Source organism: Papio anubis, chromosome 3 (genome assembly GCF_008728515.1).
Source record: "Papio anubis isolate 15944 chromosome 3, Panubis1.0, whole genome shotgun sequence".
In the NCBI taxonomy this organism is placed as follows: Eukaryota; Metazoa; Chordata; class Mammalia; order Primates; family Cercopithecidae; genus Papio; species Papio anubis.
The window spans coordinates 5,043,545-5,063,143 of NC_044978.1; the positions used below are offsets into that span (position 1 = coordinate 5,043,545).

General features: G+C 42.8%; 1 protein-coding gene and 1 long non-coding RNA gene across 5 annotated transcripts in view; one reads left to right on the forward strand and one right to left on the reverse strand.

The window, feature by feature from the left end:
• Positions 1-1,010: 1,010 nt before the first annotated feature.
• On the reverse strand, positions 1,011-5,487 carry LOC108586169. Its single transcript, XR_004182597.1, has 3 exons — positions 4,373-5,487; positions 3,769-4,294; positions 1,011-1,318 (listed from the first exon to the last, which is right to left on the reverse strand). It is a non-coding gene; the product is annotated as an uncharacterized LOC108586169 (long non-coding RNA).
• Positions 5,488-6,862: 1,375 nt separating this feature from the next.
• Positions 6,863-19,599, forward strand: part of CENPU (centromere protein U) — a 43,271-nt gene continuing 30,534 nt past the window's right edge. For 2 of the 4 annotated variants that reach the window (XM_009207960.3, XM_017959256.3), the window contains exons 1-4: positions 6,863-6,991; positions 9,996-10,044; positions 11,930-12,047; positions 15,927-16,032. In XM_009207960.3, coding sequence (XP_009206224.1) covers positions 6,942-6,991; positions 9,996-10,044; positions 11,930-12,047; positions 15,927-16,032 — 323 coding nt within the window. In that variant the 5' untranslated portion in view covers positions 6,863-6,941. The remainder of the gene's footprint in view (positions 6,992-9,995; positions 10,045-11,929; positions 12,048-15,926; positions 16,033-19,599) is intronic. The other 2 variants (XR_647631.3, XM_003899406.4) reach the window with 1 other exon arrangement.

Below are 19,599 nucleotides of genomic sequence, written 5' to 3' on the forward strand. Positions count from 1 at the left end.
GGCTGAGGTCAGGACACTGGCCGAACAAGATCAGCCTCACAGCGGTGTGTACTCTCAGGTCAACCAAAAGTGCTGTCAGAGTGAGCATGTTCATTACAGAGGTGAAAACCTTTTTCAGAAAGTTCTTTTCCAACCACAGCTTGAGGGAGAGTTATAGACATAAGATTCGACTGTAGACGTTTTCTTTCTTACTTTTCTGTCCTTATTTTCCTTAAAAACAAAAACACTTTTTCTCTGGGATGTCCTTCCATTTTCTCTTTCTCGGGTTTTTTACATCCGTTTCAGTTGTAAAGTTATTGCTTATGCAGGTTGGAAGTCTGCCATTCCTTGGCTAAAGAAATCCTGAATTTTGCTAGCATGCTCCTGCCAGGGTCCCAGCACCAGACTCTCCTGGCCCTTTGGGGAGCTGAGAATGGAATCTGAAGCATGAGACATTGCATGGTCATGATGTACTGGCCAGACCTATTTAGCCGTGTGATCGCAGCTTGGGTAGGAGCAGTGCCAGTTAGTTCTGGAAAAAGTAAAACAACATTAGTTACACAGCAAGTAAGTTCAGCAGCCGGGTAACAGCACCCAGGAAATGCTGAAAAGCATGTGACATAGGAAGAGATCTAACGTCATTGTTGTTTGCTACAAAAAATCTTTCTGCCCTCTAACTGTAAAAGGCGAGGAGTACTTCCTTTCTGGATTTTATTTCCTCTTTTTCTTAAAGAGAACATCCAAGAGAAAGTATTTTCCTCTGCTCCCCCATCTCTGCCCTCCTGGGATGTGTTAAGTCTGTTTTGCAGTGTCATAGTTACAGAGGTTGAACAATGGGTCTGCTTAAAACAGATAACAACTTCATTAAACTGCCAAGTTGAGTGAGATGTTCCTGTGTACCCAATAATTAGTAAGTGCTGTAGGAAGTTATATAAGAAAGTGGGAAAATTTGAGACATCAGTTCTTTTCCTCTCCATCATAGAAAATCATACTTTGCCTTATGGGAAATGGACAGGAATGGATCAAATAAATTGTGGAAGAATATCATTTATGTGAAAGGGGAAAAGGATTAAGCAAGCGCAGCTAAAATGTATAGTCTTATTCATCTTCTTGAACTGACTTTGAAGCAGTATTCACCATGTCTGAAAGTGAGGAGCTCTGTGCTCCAATGACATCGTCAAATCTCCAGGCCCTTTCTTCATCTGCCCCCTAGTGGACCCAGTGCTGAAAAGAAAATTCAACAGAAGAGCTCCCTGGAGAAAAGCTAAGTCCAGTAAGAAATGGCGTCCTTCTGTGTATCCAGGGGCCCCCACATTCTTCTCTTATCTTCATGAGTACCCTGTAAGATAGAAAATAATACTCTCACTTAAAATCAAACGAATGAGGCCAGGCACGGTGGCGGACACCTGTCATCCCAGCACCTTGGGAGGCCAAGGTAGGTGGATCTCTTGAGCCCAGGAGTTTGGGACCAGCCTGGGCAACATGGCGAAACCCTGTCTCTACGAAAAACACAAAAATTAGCCAGGTGTGGTGGCATGTGCCTGTAATCCCAGCTACTCAGGAGGCTGAGGCAGGAGGATCGCTTGAGCCCAGGAATTTGAGAATGTAGTGAGCTATGAAGTCACCACAGCACTCCAGCTTGGACAACAGAGTGAGACCCTTGTCTCAATCCAATCAATCAATCAAAATCAAACTAACAATTCCAAAACATGGAACTCACATATACATCAACCTCCTCACAGGGAACATATATTTCCACATGGAAGTGTCCAGGCCCAAGCACTCAGTTTATCCCAAGCCTCCCAAAAGTTTTGTCATTATTTTCTATAGTTTGTATAATAAAATCAACAGGTTTTTTTTTTTCCATTTCCCAAATATGAAAGCATATAACTTAAGGACCTGCTACCTATGTCCTCCAGTGTCCTGAAGCCTCTGGTCCTCTGGTGTCCCTGAAGTTCCTTGCAGTTGCTCACATTGTTCCAGATCACCTCTAGGACTCCTGACCCCGCTGCCTCCACTCCTGCGTTTTCAGCCCATCCCTTCTAATAAGCATGCTTCACCCACCCTGAACACTAGCTCGTTAATGGCAGTGCATACACACAGGTCTGCAGCAACTTCAGTTCTCGCTTCCTCCGAGGAAAGAATTTGACCAAGGGGCACAAGGCAGAGTGAGAGACGGAGCCAACTTTTAGAGCCCAGTGAAAGTTTATTTAAAAGTTTTAGAGCAGGAACAAAAGGAAGTACACTTGGAAGAGGGCCAAGCGGGGACAGGAGAGAGTCAAGTGTTGTGTGGCCTTTGACTTGGGGTCTTATACGTTAGCATGCTTTGAGGGAGGGGGCATGTTACCTGTCCCCAGATTCTTCCCTTGGGGAGGGCTGTCCTGAAGGGCAGTGGCCTGCCAGCACTTGGGAGGGGCCACAAACGCAGTGTTTACCGAGGCTGTGCACATGCGCAGTTGAGGCGTTCTCCCGTCTACCAGCTAAACGCCATCATTTTGCCTCTCACCGCGTTTGCTTGAGCTCACTCACCCAAATCCTTGGATCTTATCGGGAAGCTGCTAATCACCAGCTTCAGATGCTTTCCTGGTTGTAGAGGCCCTCTCCTGCCCTGCTCACGTCTGCTCGACTACCTTGCTAACGATCCTTCCTTCCTCACCGCCCCTTAGACACAGAAGGCTGTGGAGTTTAGCAAACTTTACTGACGGTTAACTGGTGGAAAGAGACCAGCACAACACAGGCACCATCTTAAAATGGAAAATACTGGCCATGGCTTCCCTAAAAAGTAACCCGTCTTTCTCCTTGCGGGGAGTTTCTTTCCTGATTGGTTGGAATCTGCTGGGCACCTCCTCTCCCCTCTACACACCCTTCTCCCCTATGACCAGCCTCCAGCCCCCACATTTATATCGAGGGCTTATGATGAGCCTTTGTGTTCTCTTCCTGCCACTCCAAACCAGGCTCCCCACCTGGCTTTCTATATCTAGAAACTCGCAGAGATGCTGTGGTTTCCATCCTCAACACCACAAATCACTACAGAAACTCCGAGATGGCTCTTCTGGGTCAGAATCGTAGGTAGGGCTCTCACACAACCTCTGCTCAGGGCACCCCGGGAGTCTCCTTCCTGTCATAGCATCCACTGGCTTTATCAGGTTACCCCGCCCCAGGCATCCTAGTAGACCCCCTTCCCTCTGCCCTCCCCTCACCCAAGCTGAGAATCATTGCCCTAAGCTGACAGTCTAACTGCGGAAGCAGCATGGAACAAAGGCAGGAGTGGGTTGGAATCCAGCTTCCCTATGAACAGCTCTACAACCCTGCGCAAGTTTCTGTCATGGATGTATCTGTCTCCGCAGCATGCATTTCCCCCTTTCCCAATTTATAGCCGGCTCCCCGCCACTCCAGTTCCAGCCGGAATCCAGGTGGTGCCAGGAAGCAAATGAGTGTATTCCATTTCCCTGGCCACAGGGATTGGTTCAGGGGCAGTGTGATGGTTAATGTTAGGTGTCAACTTGGCTATGCTATGGTGCCGAGTTGTTTGGTCAAACACCAGTCTAGGTACTGCCACGAAGGCGTTTTTTAGGCGTGATTACTATTTAAATCAGTAGGCTTTTACTGAAGCACATTACCCTCCATAATGTGGGTGGGCCTCATGCAATCTGTTGAAGGCCTTAAGACTGAGGTTTCCTGAAGAAGGAATTCTCCTCAATCCTGCCACACAGACCCTCTGCCTGGGTTTGCAGACTGTTTGGCCTGCTTTGTGGATTTTGGACTCATGATGGCAACATCAACTCTTACCTGAGTTTCCAGCCTGTGCGCCTGTTCCCAGAGATTGCAGACTTGCCAGCTTCCACTTTCGCATGAGCCAGTTCTTAAAATCTCTCCCTGCTGTCCCCGTATGTACATTGGTTCTGCTTCTCTGGAGAGCCCTAATACAGGTAGGCGCGGCAGCCCTTTTTCTGGGAAGGCTGGGAGATACGGAGTCTCTTTCTCTGAATGGTGGAATTCAGACAGACATGGAATAGCTGCCGGGTTTCAAGCTCTGGACCAGGCTCCCAGGAGCTCACGCAGGCAGCACCACTTGCTGTCACTGGGACCGCTCCCTGGGATCCTCCGCTGAGACGTGGGATTACAGTGCCTACTGCAGAGGGTAATTGAGAGGATTACATGAGTCAACAGATACTAATCACTCAGGACAACGCCTGCATCATAAGTGCTCGGTAAATCCAGAAGGAAGAGGGAAAACAGAAGACCTGGCCCCTGGAAAAGTCGACGTACAAGGCGGGCAAGCAAAAGGACTCAGAGCCCTGCCGGTTTCTCAAACCTCTCCATCCAACTCAGCTGGACACTCATTCTACCTCTGGACGTTTCAGTGACTCAGGGCCCTGCCCGCTTCTCAAACCTCTCCATCCAACTCCGCTGCACACTCATTCTAACCCTGGACGTTTCAGTGATGCACGCTCCTGATTTTCTTTTATTATTTACATGTATTTGGGTTGAGCGTTTGTTATTTCCACCCAGAGTGCTGAACCCCTTCTTGTTTTGACTGGGTAGTTTCTTTTTTCAGACCCGCAAGCACAAAAGGTTTGACTACACCCCCTTTCCTAGAAAACGGAGCTTCTCACTCACTCTCTTAAGGGCAACTACTTTTAGTGGCTCCAGGAACTTATGTCTACCCACCCACAGGGAACTACCTTTAATACCTTACAGGTGATTCCCTTCTATGGCAGTTGCCCACATGATTTCCAGGTAAACAAGCATTTCACTGAAGAGGAAATAGGAATGGCCTATAAGCAGTAAAAAAGATGATCAACTTACAGGAAATGCAAACCAAAACCCAACAGGATGCCCATATGGAAACCCATTTTAACTCACTGGATAAACAATGTAAAAGTCTTTAAAATGCTGAATATTGATAGTATTTGAAGCCAGTGGGGAGGTGTAAACTGTATGATCTACAACATGTAAACACTGGTATTATCATGGAAAGCTGTACTCTGTATCCTACATAGCAGTAATATCCCTACTGAATCTATCCCTAGAGAAGCTCTTAGACATGTCCCCTGCAAACCTCCTATAAGAGTGTTCAGTGCTGTATTGTTGGTAACAGCAGAGTACTGCAAACAACTGATACACCCACACACAAGAGAACAGATAAATAAAATATGGAGTATTTACTTATGCATTCCAAAGACTGAACATAAATGAACTGCAGCTACATGCAGATTTAGATGCAACTGCGGATACATCTAACAGTAACAGATTTATATGAGGACGCAAAGGCATTAAGAATGATACAATGGACTTTGAGGACTTAGGGGGAAGAGTGGGATGGGGGCAAAGGATAAAACACAACATATATGGTGCAGTGGGGTGATGGATGCACCAGGATCTTACAAATCACCATAAAGAACTTACTCGGCCAGGCGCAGTGGCTCACGTCTGTAATCCCAGCACTTTGGGAGGCTGAGGCAGGTGGATCCCGAGGTCAGGAGATCAAGACCATCCTGTCTAACACGGTGAAACCCCGTCTCTACTAAAAAATATATATTAAAAAAATAGCTGGGCGTGGTGGCGGGCGCCTGTAGTCCCAGCTACTCGGGAGGCTGAGGCAGGAGAATGGCATGAACCCGGGAGGTGGAGCTTGCAGTGAGCCAAGATTGGGCCACTGCACTCCAGCCTGGGAGACAGAGCGAGGCTCCGTCTCAAAAAAAAAAAAAAGAAAAGAAAAAAAGAACTTACTTATGTAACCAAATAGCACCTGCACCCCAATAATTTATGGAAAAATAAAATAAAAAATAAAAGCAATAGCTTTAGTAAGAAAGGACATTTGCAGAATACCTACCAAATATCATATAAAGTTTAGAAACATGCAATAATCAATACATTATTTGGGGCTATATCAAGGTAGAAAACCACAGGAATGATACACATAAAATTAGAACAGTGGTTATTCTCTGGAGGAGGAGGGTGCCATTCAGAGGGGTACCCAAGAGTTATGTATAATAATGATTCATATCCCCATCCAGTGCTGGTTACACGGATGTTTGTTTTTATCCTTACATTACACGTTATATTCTTTTATATGTATGAAACGTAATTTTTTATCATAGTAAAATATACACAACAAAATTTAGCATTTTAACCGTTTGTAAGTTTACAGTTCTGTGGCATCAAGTACGTTCATCTTGTGCATCCATCCACCACTATTTCCAAAACGTTTTCATCATCCCAAACTGCTGTTGGTATCATATCCAAGAAATCATACCACCAAGTCCAATGTTATGAAGCTTTTGCTCTGTTTTCTTCTAAGAGTTTTAATTTTAGCCTTTATATATAGGTGTTTGATCCATTTTGCGTTAATTTTTATACGCGGTGTAAGGTAAGGGTTCAATTTCATTCTTCTGCATTACACATTTTTAAACAAACAAAATAAAAGAACAAAAGGAACCCTGACCATTTACAAATGAAGGTGCTGGGATAGAGGTAAAGTAACATGCTAAGCTCAGACAGCTGATAAAGGCAGCAGGGGCTGCAAGCCAAATCCTGTGGGTCTGTCAAGACCACTGCGGCCTCAGCGGCACCAGCTGCGAACGCTGGTCTGCGCCCACCCACTTACCTGCCCACAGGCTCAAGGACACTAGCTCCTCCCCTTTCCCCACCCACAGGGGGCGGTCCCACGTGGCTCTGGGGCTTTCGGGCTCTGGAAAACTGGGGATGCGGGTGGGAGGAAAGCCCGGAAAACTTTGGCGTGACATGGACCGTAGGCAACTGGTTGTGCGGCATGGACTTCAGTTCCGTTGCGGTGTGATAGCCAGGCCCAGTTTTCCCTCGCGCTCCAAGGCGGGGAGGAGCCCGGGGCCCGCTCAGGAAGTTCTGCGCATGCGCGCGTGCTCGGCCCGGATTGGCTGCTCGGAGCGGCGAGGGGCTTGGCGGGAGCTTCCAGTCGCTCGGGAGCGGAGGGCGGCACCATGGCTCCGCGGGGGAGGCATCGGCGGTCGCGGCCTCACAGGCCTGAGGGGTAAGTACTGCCGACCCTCAGAGCGCGGGGCCGGAGACCAGCTTGAACTGCTTCCTCGCCTGCCGCGGTTTGCGCCTCCCGGCGCTGTTCGTGCTCCACTGTGGAGCTCGCCCGAGTGGCCAGTCGCCCGGGTCCCGGCTTTCTCGTCAGACTAGTGGGGATAAGAGTGATTCCCACCCGCACGGGCCTAACACTGCCTGGCGGGCGGGAAGACGTTAGCCAGTGTCGTGTCGTTTTGTGGGGGGCAGTCGTGCCGTCCAGAGTAGTGAGTGTCGAAGTGTTAGCTTGAAAGCAAAACATTCAGCGAATACTTGTTGCCTGCGATTTGGCAGACTTTAATGTGAGTGGAGTTTACTCTCCGGGAATCAGTTTTCTTATTTTGAAGACGCTGGTGTTTTCGGACTGCAAACCACAGACCGGAGCACAAGCGTGGCTGGGGGAGCGAGCTGCCGCCGGCCTTTCTTCAGGGTGGGTCGAGCGGTTGTTGTTTATCAAAGCCAGCGCGCGTTTGGTCGGTTAGCAAGACGCGCTCTAGAATGCTGGTCGCTGATTGGTTGGCGAATGGCCATCCAAGGCCCGGCCTGGATCTGGCGGGAAGGGTCTCGGCTCGCTGCAGACCGTGCACAAAACCGTGCGCCAAGACGGTCTGAAGACAACAGGAGTTCCCCCGGGCGGGGAAGGCTGCCTGGAGAAGGTGGTGCTGGCAGGTGCGGGGTTAGGGTGGAAAGCTGGAGCAGGACACCGCAGGTAGGTGGGGAAACCGAGACCAGACTCCTGGGGCCAGTGGAGAAGAGGATTAGAAAAGAATGTCAGCCTTGAATATCAGCTGAAAAGAGTTGATCCGAAAGGCTAGTGGTTTTTGTTGTCTTTATTTTTATTTTTTTAACTTTTGGGGGGTTTGAGACTCATGAAATCTGTTCAGGCCTCCTCCCAGAACACACTAATGCACATACAACAGAATTTTTTTTTTTTTTTTTTTGAGCCGGAATTTCACTCTAGCCCAGGCTGGAGTGCAGTGGCGCAACCTCCGCCTCCCAGGTTCAAGCGATTCTCCTGCCTCAGCCTCCACAGTAGCTGGGATTACAGGCGTGAGCCACCACGTCCAGCTCATTTGTGTATTTTTAGTAGAAATGGGGTCTCACCATGTTGGCCAGGATGGTCTCGATTTCCTGACCTCATGATCCGCCCGCCTTGACTTCTCAGAGCGCTGGGATTACAGGCGGGAGCCACCGCACCTGGCCCAGAAATTTTACCTGTGGGTTGTCACAGAGGTTTCTATCTCTCAGAAGCCCCACCTTGACTGCAACCTAAGGCAAGGAGGAACCTTGACTTTTTTCCCCCTCCAAGAAAGGACAAGACAGCTCAAAGAGTTTAGATGAAGAAGTTTATGTGGTCTAGTTTTTGTTGTGTTTCTGTTACTTGGCTTTGTGACCCTTGATAAGTCACTTAAATTTTAGGAACCCCGGAATCATCATCTATAAAATTGCCATAAAACCAGTACTTGTCCTACCTTCTTCCTTAGGTTTCATGAACTAAGTAAATAAATCATGAACTTGTTAGAAATGCAGAGTCCCAGGCCACGCCCCAGAGGGACTGAATCATACACTCCTGGGGTGGTGCGGAGCAACCTGTTTCACAAGCCCTGCTGAGAATGTTGATGACACTCCAGTCTGGGAACCACCGCTCTGAACAGTTTTCTAACTTTTTTTTTTTAAACTGTGATTCACAGTAATGATGTTTTACATCACACTTAGTACACATGGGCACACATCCACACATAACAAAACAAAAGGCTTATGAACATAGTATATCCAGTGCAATGTTTCATTTTATATTTTCCTTTTGTTTGTTTGTTTTTTTAAAATGCTGGCCTGGCAATCTTAAAAGGACATTATAGGACAATTGATGTGATTTGGGTATGGACTGTAGATTAGATTATGGTATCAGTGTTAAATTCCTTGATTTTAGAAATTGTACCATGAATATGCAGGATGATGCCCTCCTAGGAAAGACATACTATGGTATTTAGGGGTGGAGGTGCACAGTGTCTCCAGTCACACGCACACGCGCGCACGCACACAGCAAATGAGTAAAGGGCATACAGAAGGTCCTTGTACTGTTTGCAACTTTTCTGTGAGCTTGAAATGATATCAAATAAAAGGATACTAAAACATTGGTTTAGACTCACTAAGCTGATTTTGCTATCTACAAATGAGAAAAATATGGCTACAATCTGCATGGCATATTTTAAAGTCAGGAATTATGTACTGTATTATTCCAGAGTATCCCCCCGTACCCTTGTATGATGCCTGGTTGGTGGAGGATAGTCTGTACATATTCACTGACTCCTGGCACTATTAGTAATAATAATATATAATTCCTGCCACTGTTATTTCTCGTTTTTATTCTAGTCACCATTGTTACATCTGTTTCCTTGAAGCTTGTTGAAGATATATATACAACTTTATCGTTTAAAGCTATGGCCCAACTGAGAGAGTGTGAAGGGAGGTCAAGGGCAGGCCCTGGATTTGAACTGATGTAAATTTTAATGCAGGCTTGTCTCCCTCCTGGCTCCGTGTTGCTGTGGGCAAGCATACATCTGTAACATGGGATTCACTTCTACCTTATAGGACTATTAGAATTAAATGAGAAAAGGACATATGAGAGCCAGGCACAGGATGGAGCAGGTGTCCGGACTTAGCATTAGCCTACCTCCCCTTGTTGTTCAGCTCTGCAGAGAAAGTCAATCACTGCTGATTGATTAAGGCCTCAGGGAAAAAGTTAACAGCAAGATTCCAACTTTTCCATGTCCCTGAGGGGGAGAGGTATGTTATTTTATAACATTGGTGATAGGATTTGACCTATAAAAAATAAATTTGTGGAATATGGGTTCTTTTTTTTTTTTTTGTAAAAATGTGTGGAAAGGATCATAACTATGGTGTTTCCTCAGTTATTTTAACTATTTCATAACTCTTGTGGGTTTTTTTTTTTTGCTGTTTAATAGTGCAAGACGTTCGAAGAACACTTTAGAAAGAACACATTCCGTGAAAGATGTAAGTTATCTTTTTGTGTTGTAGTTTTCTCAAAATTAACAGTACAAAATAACATTTTTTGAGTACCTCAGTTTTGTAGACTTCACTTGGCAAGTTCAATGTTTCTTGTAGTGAAAAAGTGTGTTCATTTTCCTCACACTTTTTCCAGTATAGTGGATAAAATGACTTCTGTTAATGTTTTAGAATTTCCTTTATTTCTGAGCCTAGGTTGGTTTTATTTTCGTTTAGATAATTGGCTTCATGTAAAAATTGTACAATGCTGTCAACTTTTTTCACTTAAAGCCATTTCTCGTTGTACTTTTCAAGAATTGTTTATGATTTCATGATACTCCACTTAGTTCACATTACAGGTTTACTTTTCTTTAGAGTCCTAGAATAAATGTATGTGAAAAGTGTGTACATTTCTTTAATGTTCTTGATTGCTAATTCCAATATTTTTTCCAGTGGCTTGTGTGATTGGCATTGTAATCTCACATTAACAGTGTATGACAGTGCCAGGCACCCTGGAAGGAGTTACTTCTGCTTGTTCTGCCCTGAGCTTTCTTTGTCCTGCATAGTCCTTAACTCCAGCCTGAAGAGGATAGCTCTCTTCCCCTCTGGGAAACCCTGGGATCACCCTGCAGGATTTTGCTCAACGCTCTGCTCCCACCCCAGCATTACTTCGCGGGTTCTTTGGGTGGGTTTCTCTCAGTTGTCCTGCCTTGCCCCTGCCATTAGTAGCCAAAGTCCAGTGTGCATCGGAGGGATTTATCTAAGCTCCAGCCTTAGCTGGAAGCCCAGAGTTCCTGGAATGGATTCAGCTTTCCTGGCCTTCCCTCTGCAAGGCAGTGCCTTACATGTGGAGGCCCCCTATGCCTTGGGAGGAGCTGGAAGACCTGCCAGCTCTCTTTGCATTCCACCCACAAGCACTCCAGGAATGATTCTTTTACTGGGGGCATCTGAATGGTCAAGTTTGTATATGGTTTGCCAATTTTATTTTACCTCCTTTATACCTGCCAGAATTTTCTTATTTTCGTATCTGTTAATACTACCCTTCCACATTTTCCGGAACTACCATGAAAGTTTTTCTCATTTTATATATGTTTTCATGTTTCATTAGATTTGGGGTAGCAGACTTCATGGGCATATCAGTATATTGAACTGTAAACCCTGGTGTCCTTTAGTCAGGAGTTGTTAACCCATGTGTACCCTTAAAACTGTTTATGAACTTTTGGGTATATGGGCATATTTCCGGAGATAGGACCCATCACTTTCCCTAGGTCAGAGGTGTAGGCAAACTGGTCCATGGGCCAGATCTAGCCTGCCACCTGTTTTTGTATATCCCTGCAAGCTAAGAATGGTTTTTACATTTTTTAATGGTTGAAATAAAATGAAAAGACTATGTCATAACATGTGAACATGATATTAAATTCAAATTGCAGTGTTTAAAAGTCAAATTGTATTGGAACACAGCCATGCTCATTCTTTTCTGTGTGGTTACTGTCGTCATTCACATGACAGCGGTTGAGTTAGTAGTCAAAAGAGAAACCTTATGGCCTGCAAAGCCTAAAATAATTTACTTTCTGGTCCTTTATAGAAAAAGTTTGCCAATCCTTGCCTTAGGTTATCAAAAGAGTCTGTGTCCCCAAAAAGTGTTAGCTTGCTTCTTTCTTTTTATTTTACCTGAAACATCGTAATTGTACACATTTGTGGGGTATAATTTGATCTTGCCATACGTGTCTATGTTGTATAATGACCCAATCGGGGTAGGTAGTGAATCCATCACCCCATGCTTAAGGATTGCTTCCTTAGGCAGCAGTGATTACAAGAATATTCTTGCTGCATAAATCAGCCTATTGTTCTTTGTGAGAGCCAACTCAGTAACTTCAACTTCATTCACTTTTAGAAAGCTGGTCAAAAGTGCAAGCCTATTGACGTGTTCGACTTTCCTGATAATTCTGATGTCTCAAGCATTGGCAGGCTGGGTGAAAATGAGAAAGATGAAGAACCTGATGAGACCTTTGGTTAGTACTTTAAATCTTTATCCTAACATAACTCTAAAGCAACAACATTTAGGCCAGATATAATAAAAATTAGAAATATCTTCAAATATAAAAATTAGTTGCCTGCATGTAAATATAATGTTCTCTGGGGAGTACTTGATAATTTGAATTAATTTTTCTCACGTCTAGGTACATGGAAACTAAGAACATTATCAAAGTGGTGGCACTCTTCTAGTGGTATTCGTTAACAATCCAGTCACATGAGGACACTTACTATAGTACTCTGTAACAAGAGGAACATAGAATACATTTCTCACTTCATTCTGCCATTTGATAGAGCCATTAATTTAGGGAGGAGAAGAGTATGGGTAATTTTCCTTTGTCCTAAACTCATGGAGGCAGGGGGTGCTTTGGGAGAGCCAGTGGGAGAGTTTCACCTGTGTTCCTTTGGCGTATGAGGTAAAAGATCAGTACCTGGCTGGCCAGGAGTGTGTGAGTTGTCAGGGTGGGCTGCTTGTGTCACTGGGCACTCCAGAGGCCAGAAATGACAGAGAAAATGCCATGTGCCCCCACATCTAGAACTGTAGTAGTCAGGCATTTTTGCTGGAATAAGTTTTAAGAGAATTTTGAAGGCTTTGGTTTAATTTTTTGTTAATAAAAGAAAATATTATACATTTTATAAGGTGAAATACATTCACCAGAATAATGTCTTTTATTATGACTTGATAAAAATGTCCTATTTGTCTAAAATCTAAATCTAAAAGATCTGAACCTAAAACCCCATAATTTAAAAAATGGAAATGAATTCACATACCATAAAATTCACCCTTTTAAAGTGTACACATCATTGGTTTTTAGTTTATTCACAAGGTTGTACAACTGTCTGCATTATCTAGTTCCAGAAAATTGTTATCATCCTGTAGAGAACCCTGTACCCATGAGTGGTCACTCCCTCTTCCCCCTTCCTTCAGGCCCCTGGCAGCCATGAATCTCCTTTCTGTCTGCAGATTTGCCATTTCTGTACATATCAGTGGAATCCTAGACTCTGGTCCTTTGTGACTGGCTTCTTTTACTTAGTTTGTGTTTTCAGAGTTTATCCATGTTGTAGTGTGTATCTGCTTCATTCCTACACGTTTTTATAGCTCAGCAATACTCCATTGTTTGAATATACCGCAACTTGTTATCCATTTATCAGTTACATTTAGGTGGTTTCTATTTTTTGGCCACTATGAATAATGCTGCCATGAACATTTGTGTATGAGTTTTTGTGTGGGCTTTTTTCACTTCTCTTGGGCATATGGTGGGAGCAGAATTGCTGAGTCCTACGGTAATTCTATTTTTAACTTTTTAAGGAACTGTTTTACAAAGCAGCTACATGACTTTATAATTCCATGGCAGTGTATGAGAGTTGTCGTTTCTGCACAGCTTCACTGAAACTTACCGAGTTTTTTATTCTAGCCATCCCCGCACCTCATTGTGGGTATGAGTGTATTGGTGGGGGTATGGGTGGTAAAATATAGTTTACCATTTTAACCTTTTTTAAGTGTATGAACTCTGTAGCAGATAAATACATTCACATTGTTGTGCAACCATCATCACCATCCATCTCCAGAACTTTTTCATCTTTCCTAACTGAAATGCTCTATTAAACAACTTCCCGTTCTCCCCTCCCCTCAACTCCTGGCAACCATCATTCTGCTTTCTAGGAATCTGATGTGAAAGGAAGCATACAATAGTTGGTTCTTTGGTAACTGGCTTATTTCATGTAGCATAATGTCTTTGAGGTTTATCTGTGTTGTAGCCTGAGTCAGAATTTTTTTTTTTTTTTTTTTTGGAGGCAAAGACTTGCTCTCTTACCTAGGCTGAACTGCAGTGGCACAATCTCGGCTCACTGCAACCTCCACCTCCCAGGTTCAAGCAATTCTCCCTGCCTCAGCGTCCCGAGTGGCTGGGATTCCAAGCGCTCCCCTCCCTTCCACACCACGCCTGGCTAATTTTTGTATTTTTTAGTAGAGATGGGGCTTTGCCATATTGGCCAGGCTGGCGTTGAACTCCTGACCGCAGGTGGTCCACCTACCTCGGCCTCCCAAATTGCTGGGATTACAGGCGTGAGCCACCGCGCCCAGCCAGAATTTCCTTTTTACGTTGAAGAACAGTCTGTATGTACCACATTTTATTTATCTATTCATCTGTTAATGGACCCTTGGGTTACTTCTGCTTTTTGACTGTGAATAATGCTGCTATTAATACTAACATGAGTGTATCAATAGCTGTTTGGGTCCCTGCTTTCCCCTCTTTGGGGCGTTTACCCAGAAATGGGATTGCTGGATCATATATATTTTATGTTTTCAGGAGTCACCATTTCCGCGGTGCCTGTATTCCCACCAGCAGTGCCCAAGGATTTCAGTTTCTCCACATCCTTGCCTACACTTCTTATTTTCTGGGTGTGTGTTTGTTTTTGTTTTTTAAATAATAGCTAGCCTAAGCTTAGGGTGTGAAGTACTATCTCATTATGGTTTTGATTCATATTTCCCTAATTACTAATGGTGTTCAGCACCTTTTCAGTGTGCTTATGGCTGACCATTTGCTTTTTTTCCCCTTTGACCCTCTTATACATGATTATTGGCCATTTGCATATTCTTTGAAGAAGTTTCTGTTCACCCTTTGCCCGTTTTTAAATTGGATTATTTGTCTTTTTATTGTGAAGTTGTGAGAATCCAGTTTATATGAGTGGTTATCTGTGAACATTTGGGATTGTTCTATTTCTTTTCCCCCTCTTGTTATTCACAGCAATGGAGTAAATAAATCCCTTTGCCTTGTTGAGGGCAATACAAAGTATACTACTAACTTAAAAATTGTGCAGTTGATATGTTCATTATTTAAGCAGCTGTTTAGTTGAAAAAATGTTGAAGTTTGCACTGTCGTGCTAAACTTTGAGCATGAAGAAATGGTTGCTTGGCTCTTACCAGGCCCCCTTACAGCAGTTTAGTTCTGTCACCACTGGCCACCTCTTCTTCAAGCTCTCTAACCCTGCGATAAGTCTTGGATCTCTCCTGTTACTCCTCTTTCCTGAGCACCCGCTAGGAGCATCTTTCTCCTCTTAGCATCTCTTTTCTATGCCTTTCCACCAAGTCCATTTGCTCTCCTTCTCTTGTATCTTCTTCCTCATTCAAGGTACCTTTATATGCTATCTAAAGGCTCTGGCATCCCAGAGTAAAGCAGAGAGGAAGTAAGGGAGGCCTGGAATCTCCCCAAAGGGCTTTTCATTCAAAAATACTGTATGACCGCTATATGCAGGGCACTTTGTGAGGTGACCTCTCTAGGCCTGTAGAGTTTATAGTTTAATGCAGTGGTCTCTAATGCAGAGTGTATGACACCTGACAGGGATGAGGAAAGAAAATGTTAGATTTCCGATTTATATTTTTATCTCATTAAAATTTCCCCAACCTGGGCAACATAGTGAGACCCTGTCTCTACAAATAATTTAAAAATTACCTGGGCATGGTGGCATGTGCCTGTAGTCCCAGCTATTCAGGAGGCTGAGGCAGGAGGATCGCTTGAGCTTAGGTGCTCCAGGCTGCAGTGAGCTGAGATCGCACTACTGCATTCCAGCCTGGGCAACAGCGTGAGGCCCTGTTTCAAACACCAAAAATAATTCCATATAAGTGCGGTAATAAAGGTTTATTATTCATAAATATTCATGTGTTTGTTGGTGATAGGGTTTAAAATTTTTATTGTTGAAGTGTGAGATCAAAAACATTTGGGAAGTGGCCTGTTTAATTGATTTTGATTTTGTTAGTTGAACAAAGATTGTTTTGTACTCCATTGTAAGGGAATAAACTTCAGTATTGCCCAAATAGCCAGACTTTTAAAGTTGTCTTCTTTTTTGTCTTTTGAAAGATCCTCCTTTACATAGCACAGCTATATATGCTGATGAAGAAGAATTCTCCAAACTTTGTGGACTATCTATCCCTTCAACTCCTCCAGGAAAAGAAGCAAAAATAAGGTACTGGTATATTCAAGCAATTGTTTATTCATGGTTAATGGGATTTCTGAGATAGAAGCTAATAAAAAGAAAGCGTTTTAAGATACTTTGAGCCAACTTGTTATGCTTTTTCTCAAGAGAACTGAGGCATAAAAACTTTATTAATAATTGACAATTATGATAATTATAATAGCTGTGATAACTGACAGAATTCACACCTGATTATCCTAGAAATCATGCCTAGGAAGATAGTTTAGCTTTGAGTCAAATAAGAAAGGAGGGAAAGATTTTATGAGCATAAAATTTTAGGTGATTTTTGGGAGGTCTCTTTCATTTACAAACTCTAATGATCACAAATGAGATGTTTCCTTGTATATGGTAGGTGATAATTACAAAGCAATACAAAGCCTGTTTCAGATGCATTGTTCCTGAGGCGCATTGGTTTGAGTCTTTCAGATTTATGTGAACGTATAGGTCAGGAAAATCTCTATAAAAATGATTTCATAGAGAAAACTTGGGAGCAAGTTATATAATGCAGAACTCTTCGATAACTGTAGTACTCATTTTAAGTTGTTATCTAGAGCAGCTTTTTGACTTACGGACCTCTATTGGGTAATAGGTCAGTTCTAGTTACTAAATGTATTTAGCAAGTATCAAAAGTGCAGTGTTTGTTTCTTTATTTATTTTTTTGAGATGGAATCTTGCTCTGACTCCCACACTGGAGTGCAGTGGCGTGATCTGGGCTCACTGCAAGCTCCGCCTCCCGGGTTCACGCCATTCTCCTGCCTCAGCCTCCCGAGTGGCTGGGACTACAGGCGCCCACCACCACACCCAGCTAATTTTTTTTGTATTTTTAGTAGAGACTAGTTTCACCGTGTTACCCAGGATGGTCTCGATCTCCTGACCTCATGATCCGCCCACCTTGGCCTCCCAAAGTACTGGGATTACAGACGTGAGCCACCGCGCCCGGCCAAAACTGTAGTTTTAAAACAAATATTCCAGTTGGGCAGAAATCTGAGAAGTCATTTTGAGACTGTCTATACTAGGGAAGTTTTACAGTACTTGGTTATTTTGGAGACTCACTCTGTCACCAGGCTGGAGTGCAGTGGCGCTGTCTCGGCTCACTGCAACCTCCACCTCCTCAGTTCAAGCAATTCTTCTGCCTCAGCCTCTCGAGTAGTTTGGACTACAGGCGCATGCCACCATGCCCAGCTAAATTTTTGTATTTTTTAGTAGAGATGGGGTTTCACCATGTTGGCCAGGATGGTCTTGATCTCCTGACCTCGTGATCTGCCCGCCTTGGCCTCCCAAAGTGCTAGGATTACAGGTGTTAACCACCGCTCCTGGCTGACTCCAGTTTTATATGTTACTGAAAATCAGTAGAAGTCATACATTTGGAAAACATGCACTCTAAATAGTGGTGAATGTAATTTTTAAAGAGGAATACTTTGAGTAAACATTCACATGGTTTAAAAATATAAAAAGGTGTATAGTAAGTCTTCATATCATGTCTACTATCCATCTAGCTCCTAGAACCCACTTCTTCCCTCTCCCTTATTATTTTCTCATATGTCCTTCCAGAATTTCTTGGTGCATATAAAAGTAAATATGAAACACATTTTAACCCTTTTTTTGTGTACAAAAGGCAGCATAGGTTGCTACCTAGCTTTTTTCACTTAATACATCTTAGAGATCTTTATATGTCAATACACATGGAGCTTTCTCATTGTTCTACCCTTTCAACAGCATGAGTGTTCCTTAGTGTGATTATCCAGTCCTGTATGAATGGGCAGTCAGGCTGTTTCCAGTCTGTGCTCTCACTTCCAGTGCCACTGGGAGTGCCATTTCACACTTGTGCTTGTGTATCTATAGGAGATAGTCATAAAAGTGAAATTCTGAGTCAAATGAAATGTGTTTGTCATTTTTATAGTTATTGCCACATTGCCACCAAAGTGAGATCAAACTTGGATTTTTGCCAATGTGATAGGTCAAAAATGCTATCCCAGCCTAGTTCTAATTTGTATTCTTCTTAGGAATGATTGAACAGCAATCATTTAAAAGCTCTTGAATTTGTCTTTCTGCAAACTGTTTATATCCTTTTTACTATAGTTGATGTTGGTCATTTTCTTCATGACTTCATTTAAACATTAGTGAGATGAGCCCTATGTTACAGTTTTTTTTTTTTTAACTGGTTCATCTGTCTTTTGACAAAACACCTAATGGTGGTGTTTTTTTTTCCAACATAGAAAATGTTTAGTTTTATTTAGATACGGTGATATATTTATCACTCTTAGCGTTTAGGGATTTTGAGTCATAGTTAGGAAGATGTCTCCCTTCATGTTTTCTTTTAGAACTTGTATGATTTGTATTAAAATCCTTGATCTTTTCTATTCTTGTGAGGTATAAATGCAACTTTTCTCATTGTTTTCTCATTTTTTTAAATGACTTTTAAGAGCTACTTGTTAAGTTAAAAGCAAAGTTACAATCTTTATTGGGTTGAGGTAAATTTATACATTTATTTATAAAAGCTGATCTTTATTAGTTTTGAATTTGGTTTGTTCTTGCTTTTCTAGTTCTTTAAGATGCATCATTAGGTTATTTAAAGATTTTCTTTTTTGATGTAGGCACTTACAGCTGTAAACTTCCCTCTTAGTATTGCTTTTGTGGTATCCCTTAGGCTTTGGAATGTTGTGTTTCCATTATCATTTGTCTCAAGAAATTGTTCAGCTTCCTTCTTAATCTCTTAATTGACCCACTGGTCCTTCATTAACATTTTTTCTCTGTGTGTTTGTATAACTTCCAAAATTCCTCTTGTTATTGATTTCTAGTTTTATTCCACAGGAAGATACTTGATATTTCAGTTTTTAAAAAATGTTTTAAGACTTGTTTTGTGACCTATCACATGGTCTGTACTTGAAAATGATCCATGTGCTGAGGAAAAGAATGTGTATTCTGCAGCTGTTGGATGAAATGTTCTATAAATATCTGTTAGGTCCATATGGTCTACAGTGCAGATTAAGTCTGCTGTTTCTTTATTGATCTTCTGTCTGGAAGATCTCTCCAGTGCTGAAAGTGGGGTGTTGAAGTCTCCAGCTAATGTATTGGGGTCTATCTCTCCCTTTAGCTCTAATAATACTAGCTTCATCTATCTGGGTGTTCCAATGTTGGGTGCATGTATATTTAAAATTGTTGTATCCTCTTGCTGAATTTGACCCCTTTTGTCATTACGTAGTGACCTTCTTTGTCTCTTCTTACAGTTTCTGTCTCAAAAATCTAGTTTATCTGAAATAAGTATAGCTATTCTGCCCTTTTTTTGGTTTCCATTGGCATGGAATATCTTTTTCTGTACCTTTATTTTCACTCTGTGTGTATCTTTATAGATGAAATGTGTTTCTTGTAGGCAACAAATCATTGGGTCTTTTTTCCCCCCCAATCTAGCCACTCTATGTCTTTTGATTGGAGAGTTTAGTCCATTTACATTCAGTATTACTATTGCTAAGCAGGGACTTACTCATGCCATTTTATTTTTTGTTTTCTGATTGTTTTGTGGCCCTCTCTTCTTTTCTTCCTTCCTGTCTTGCTTTTAGT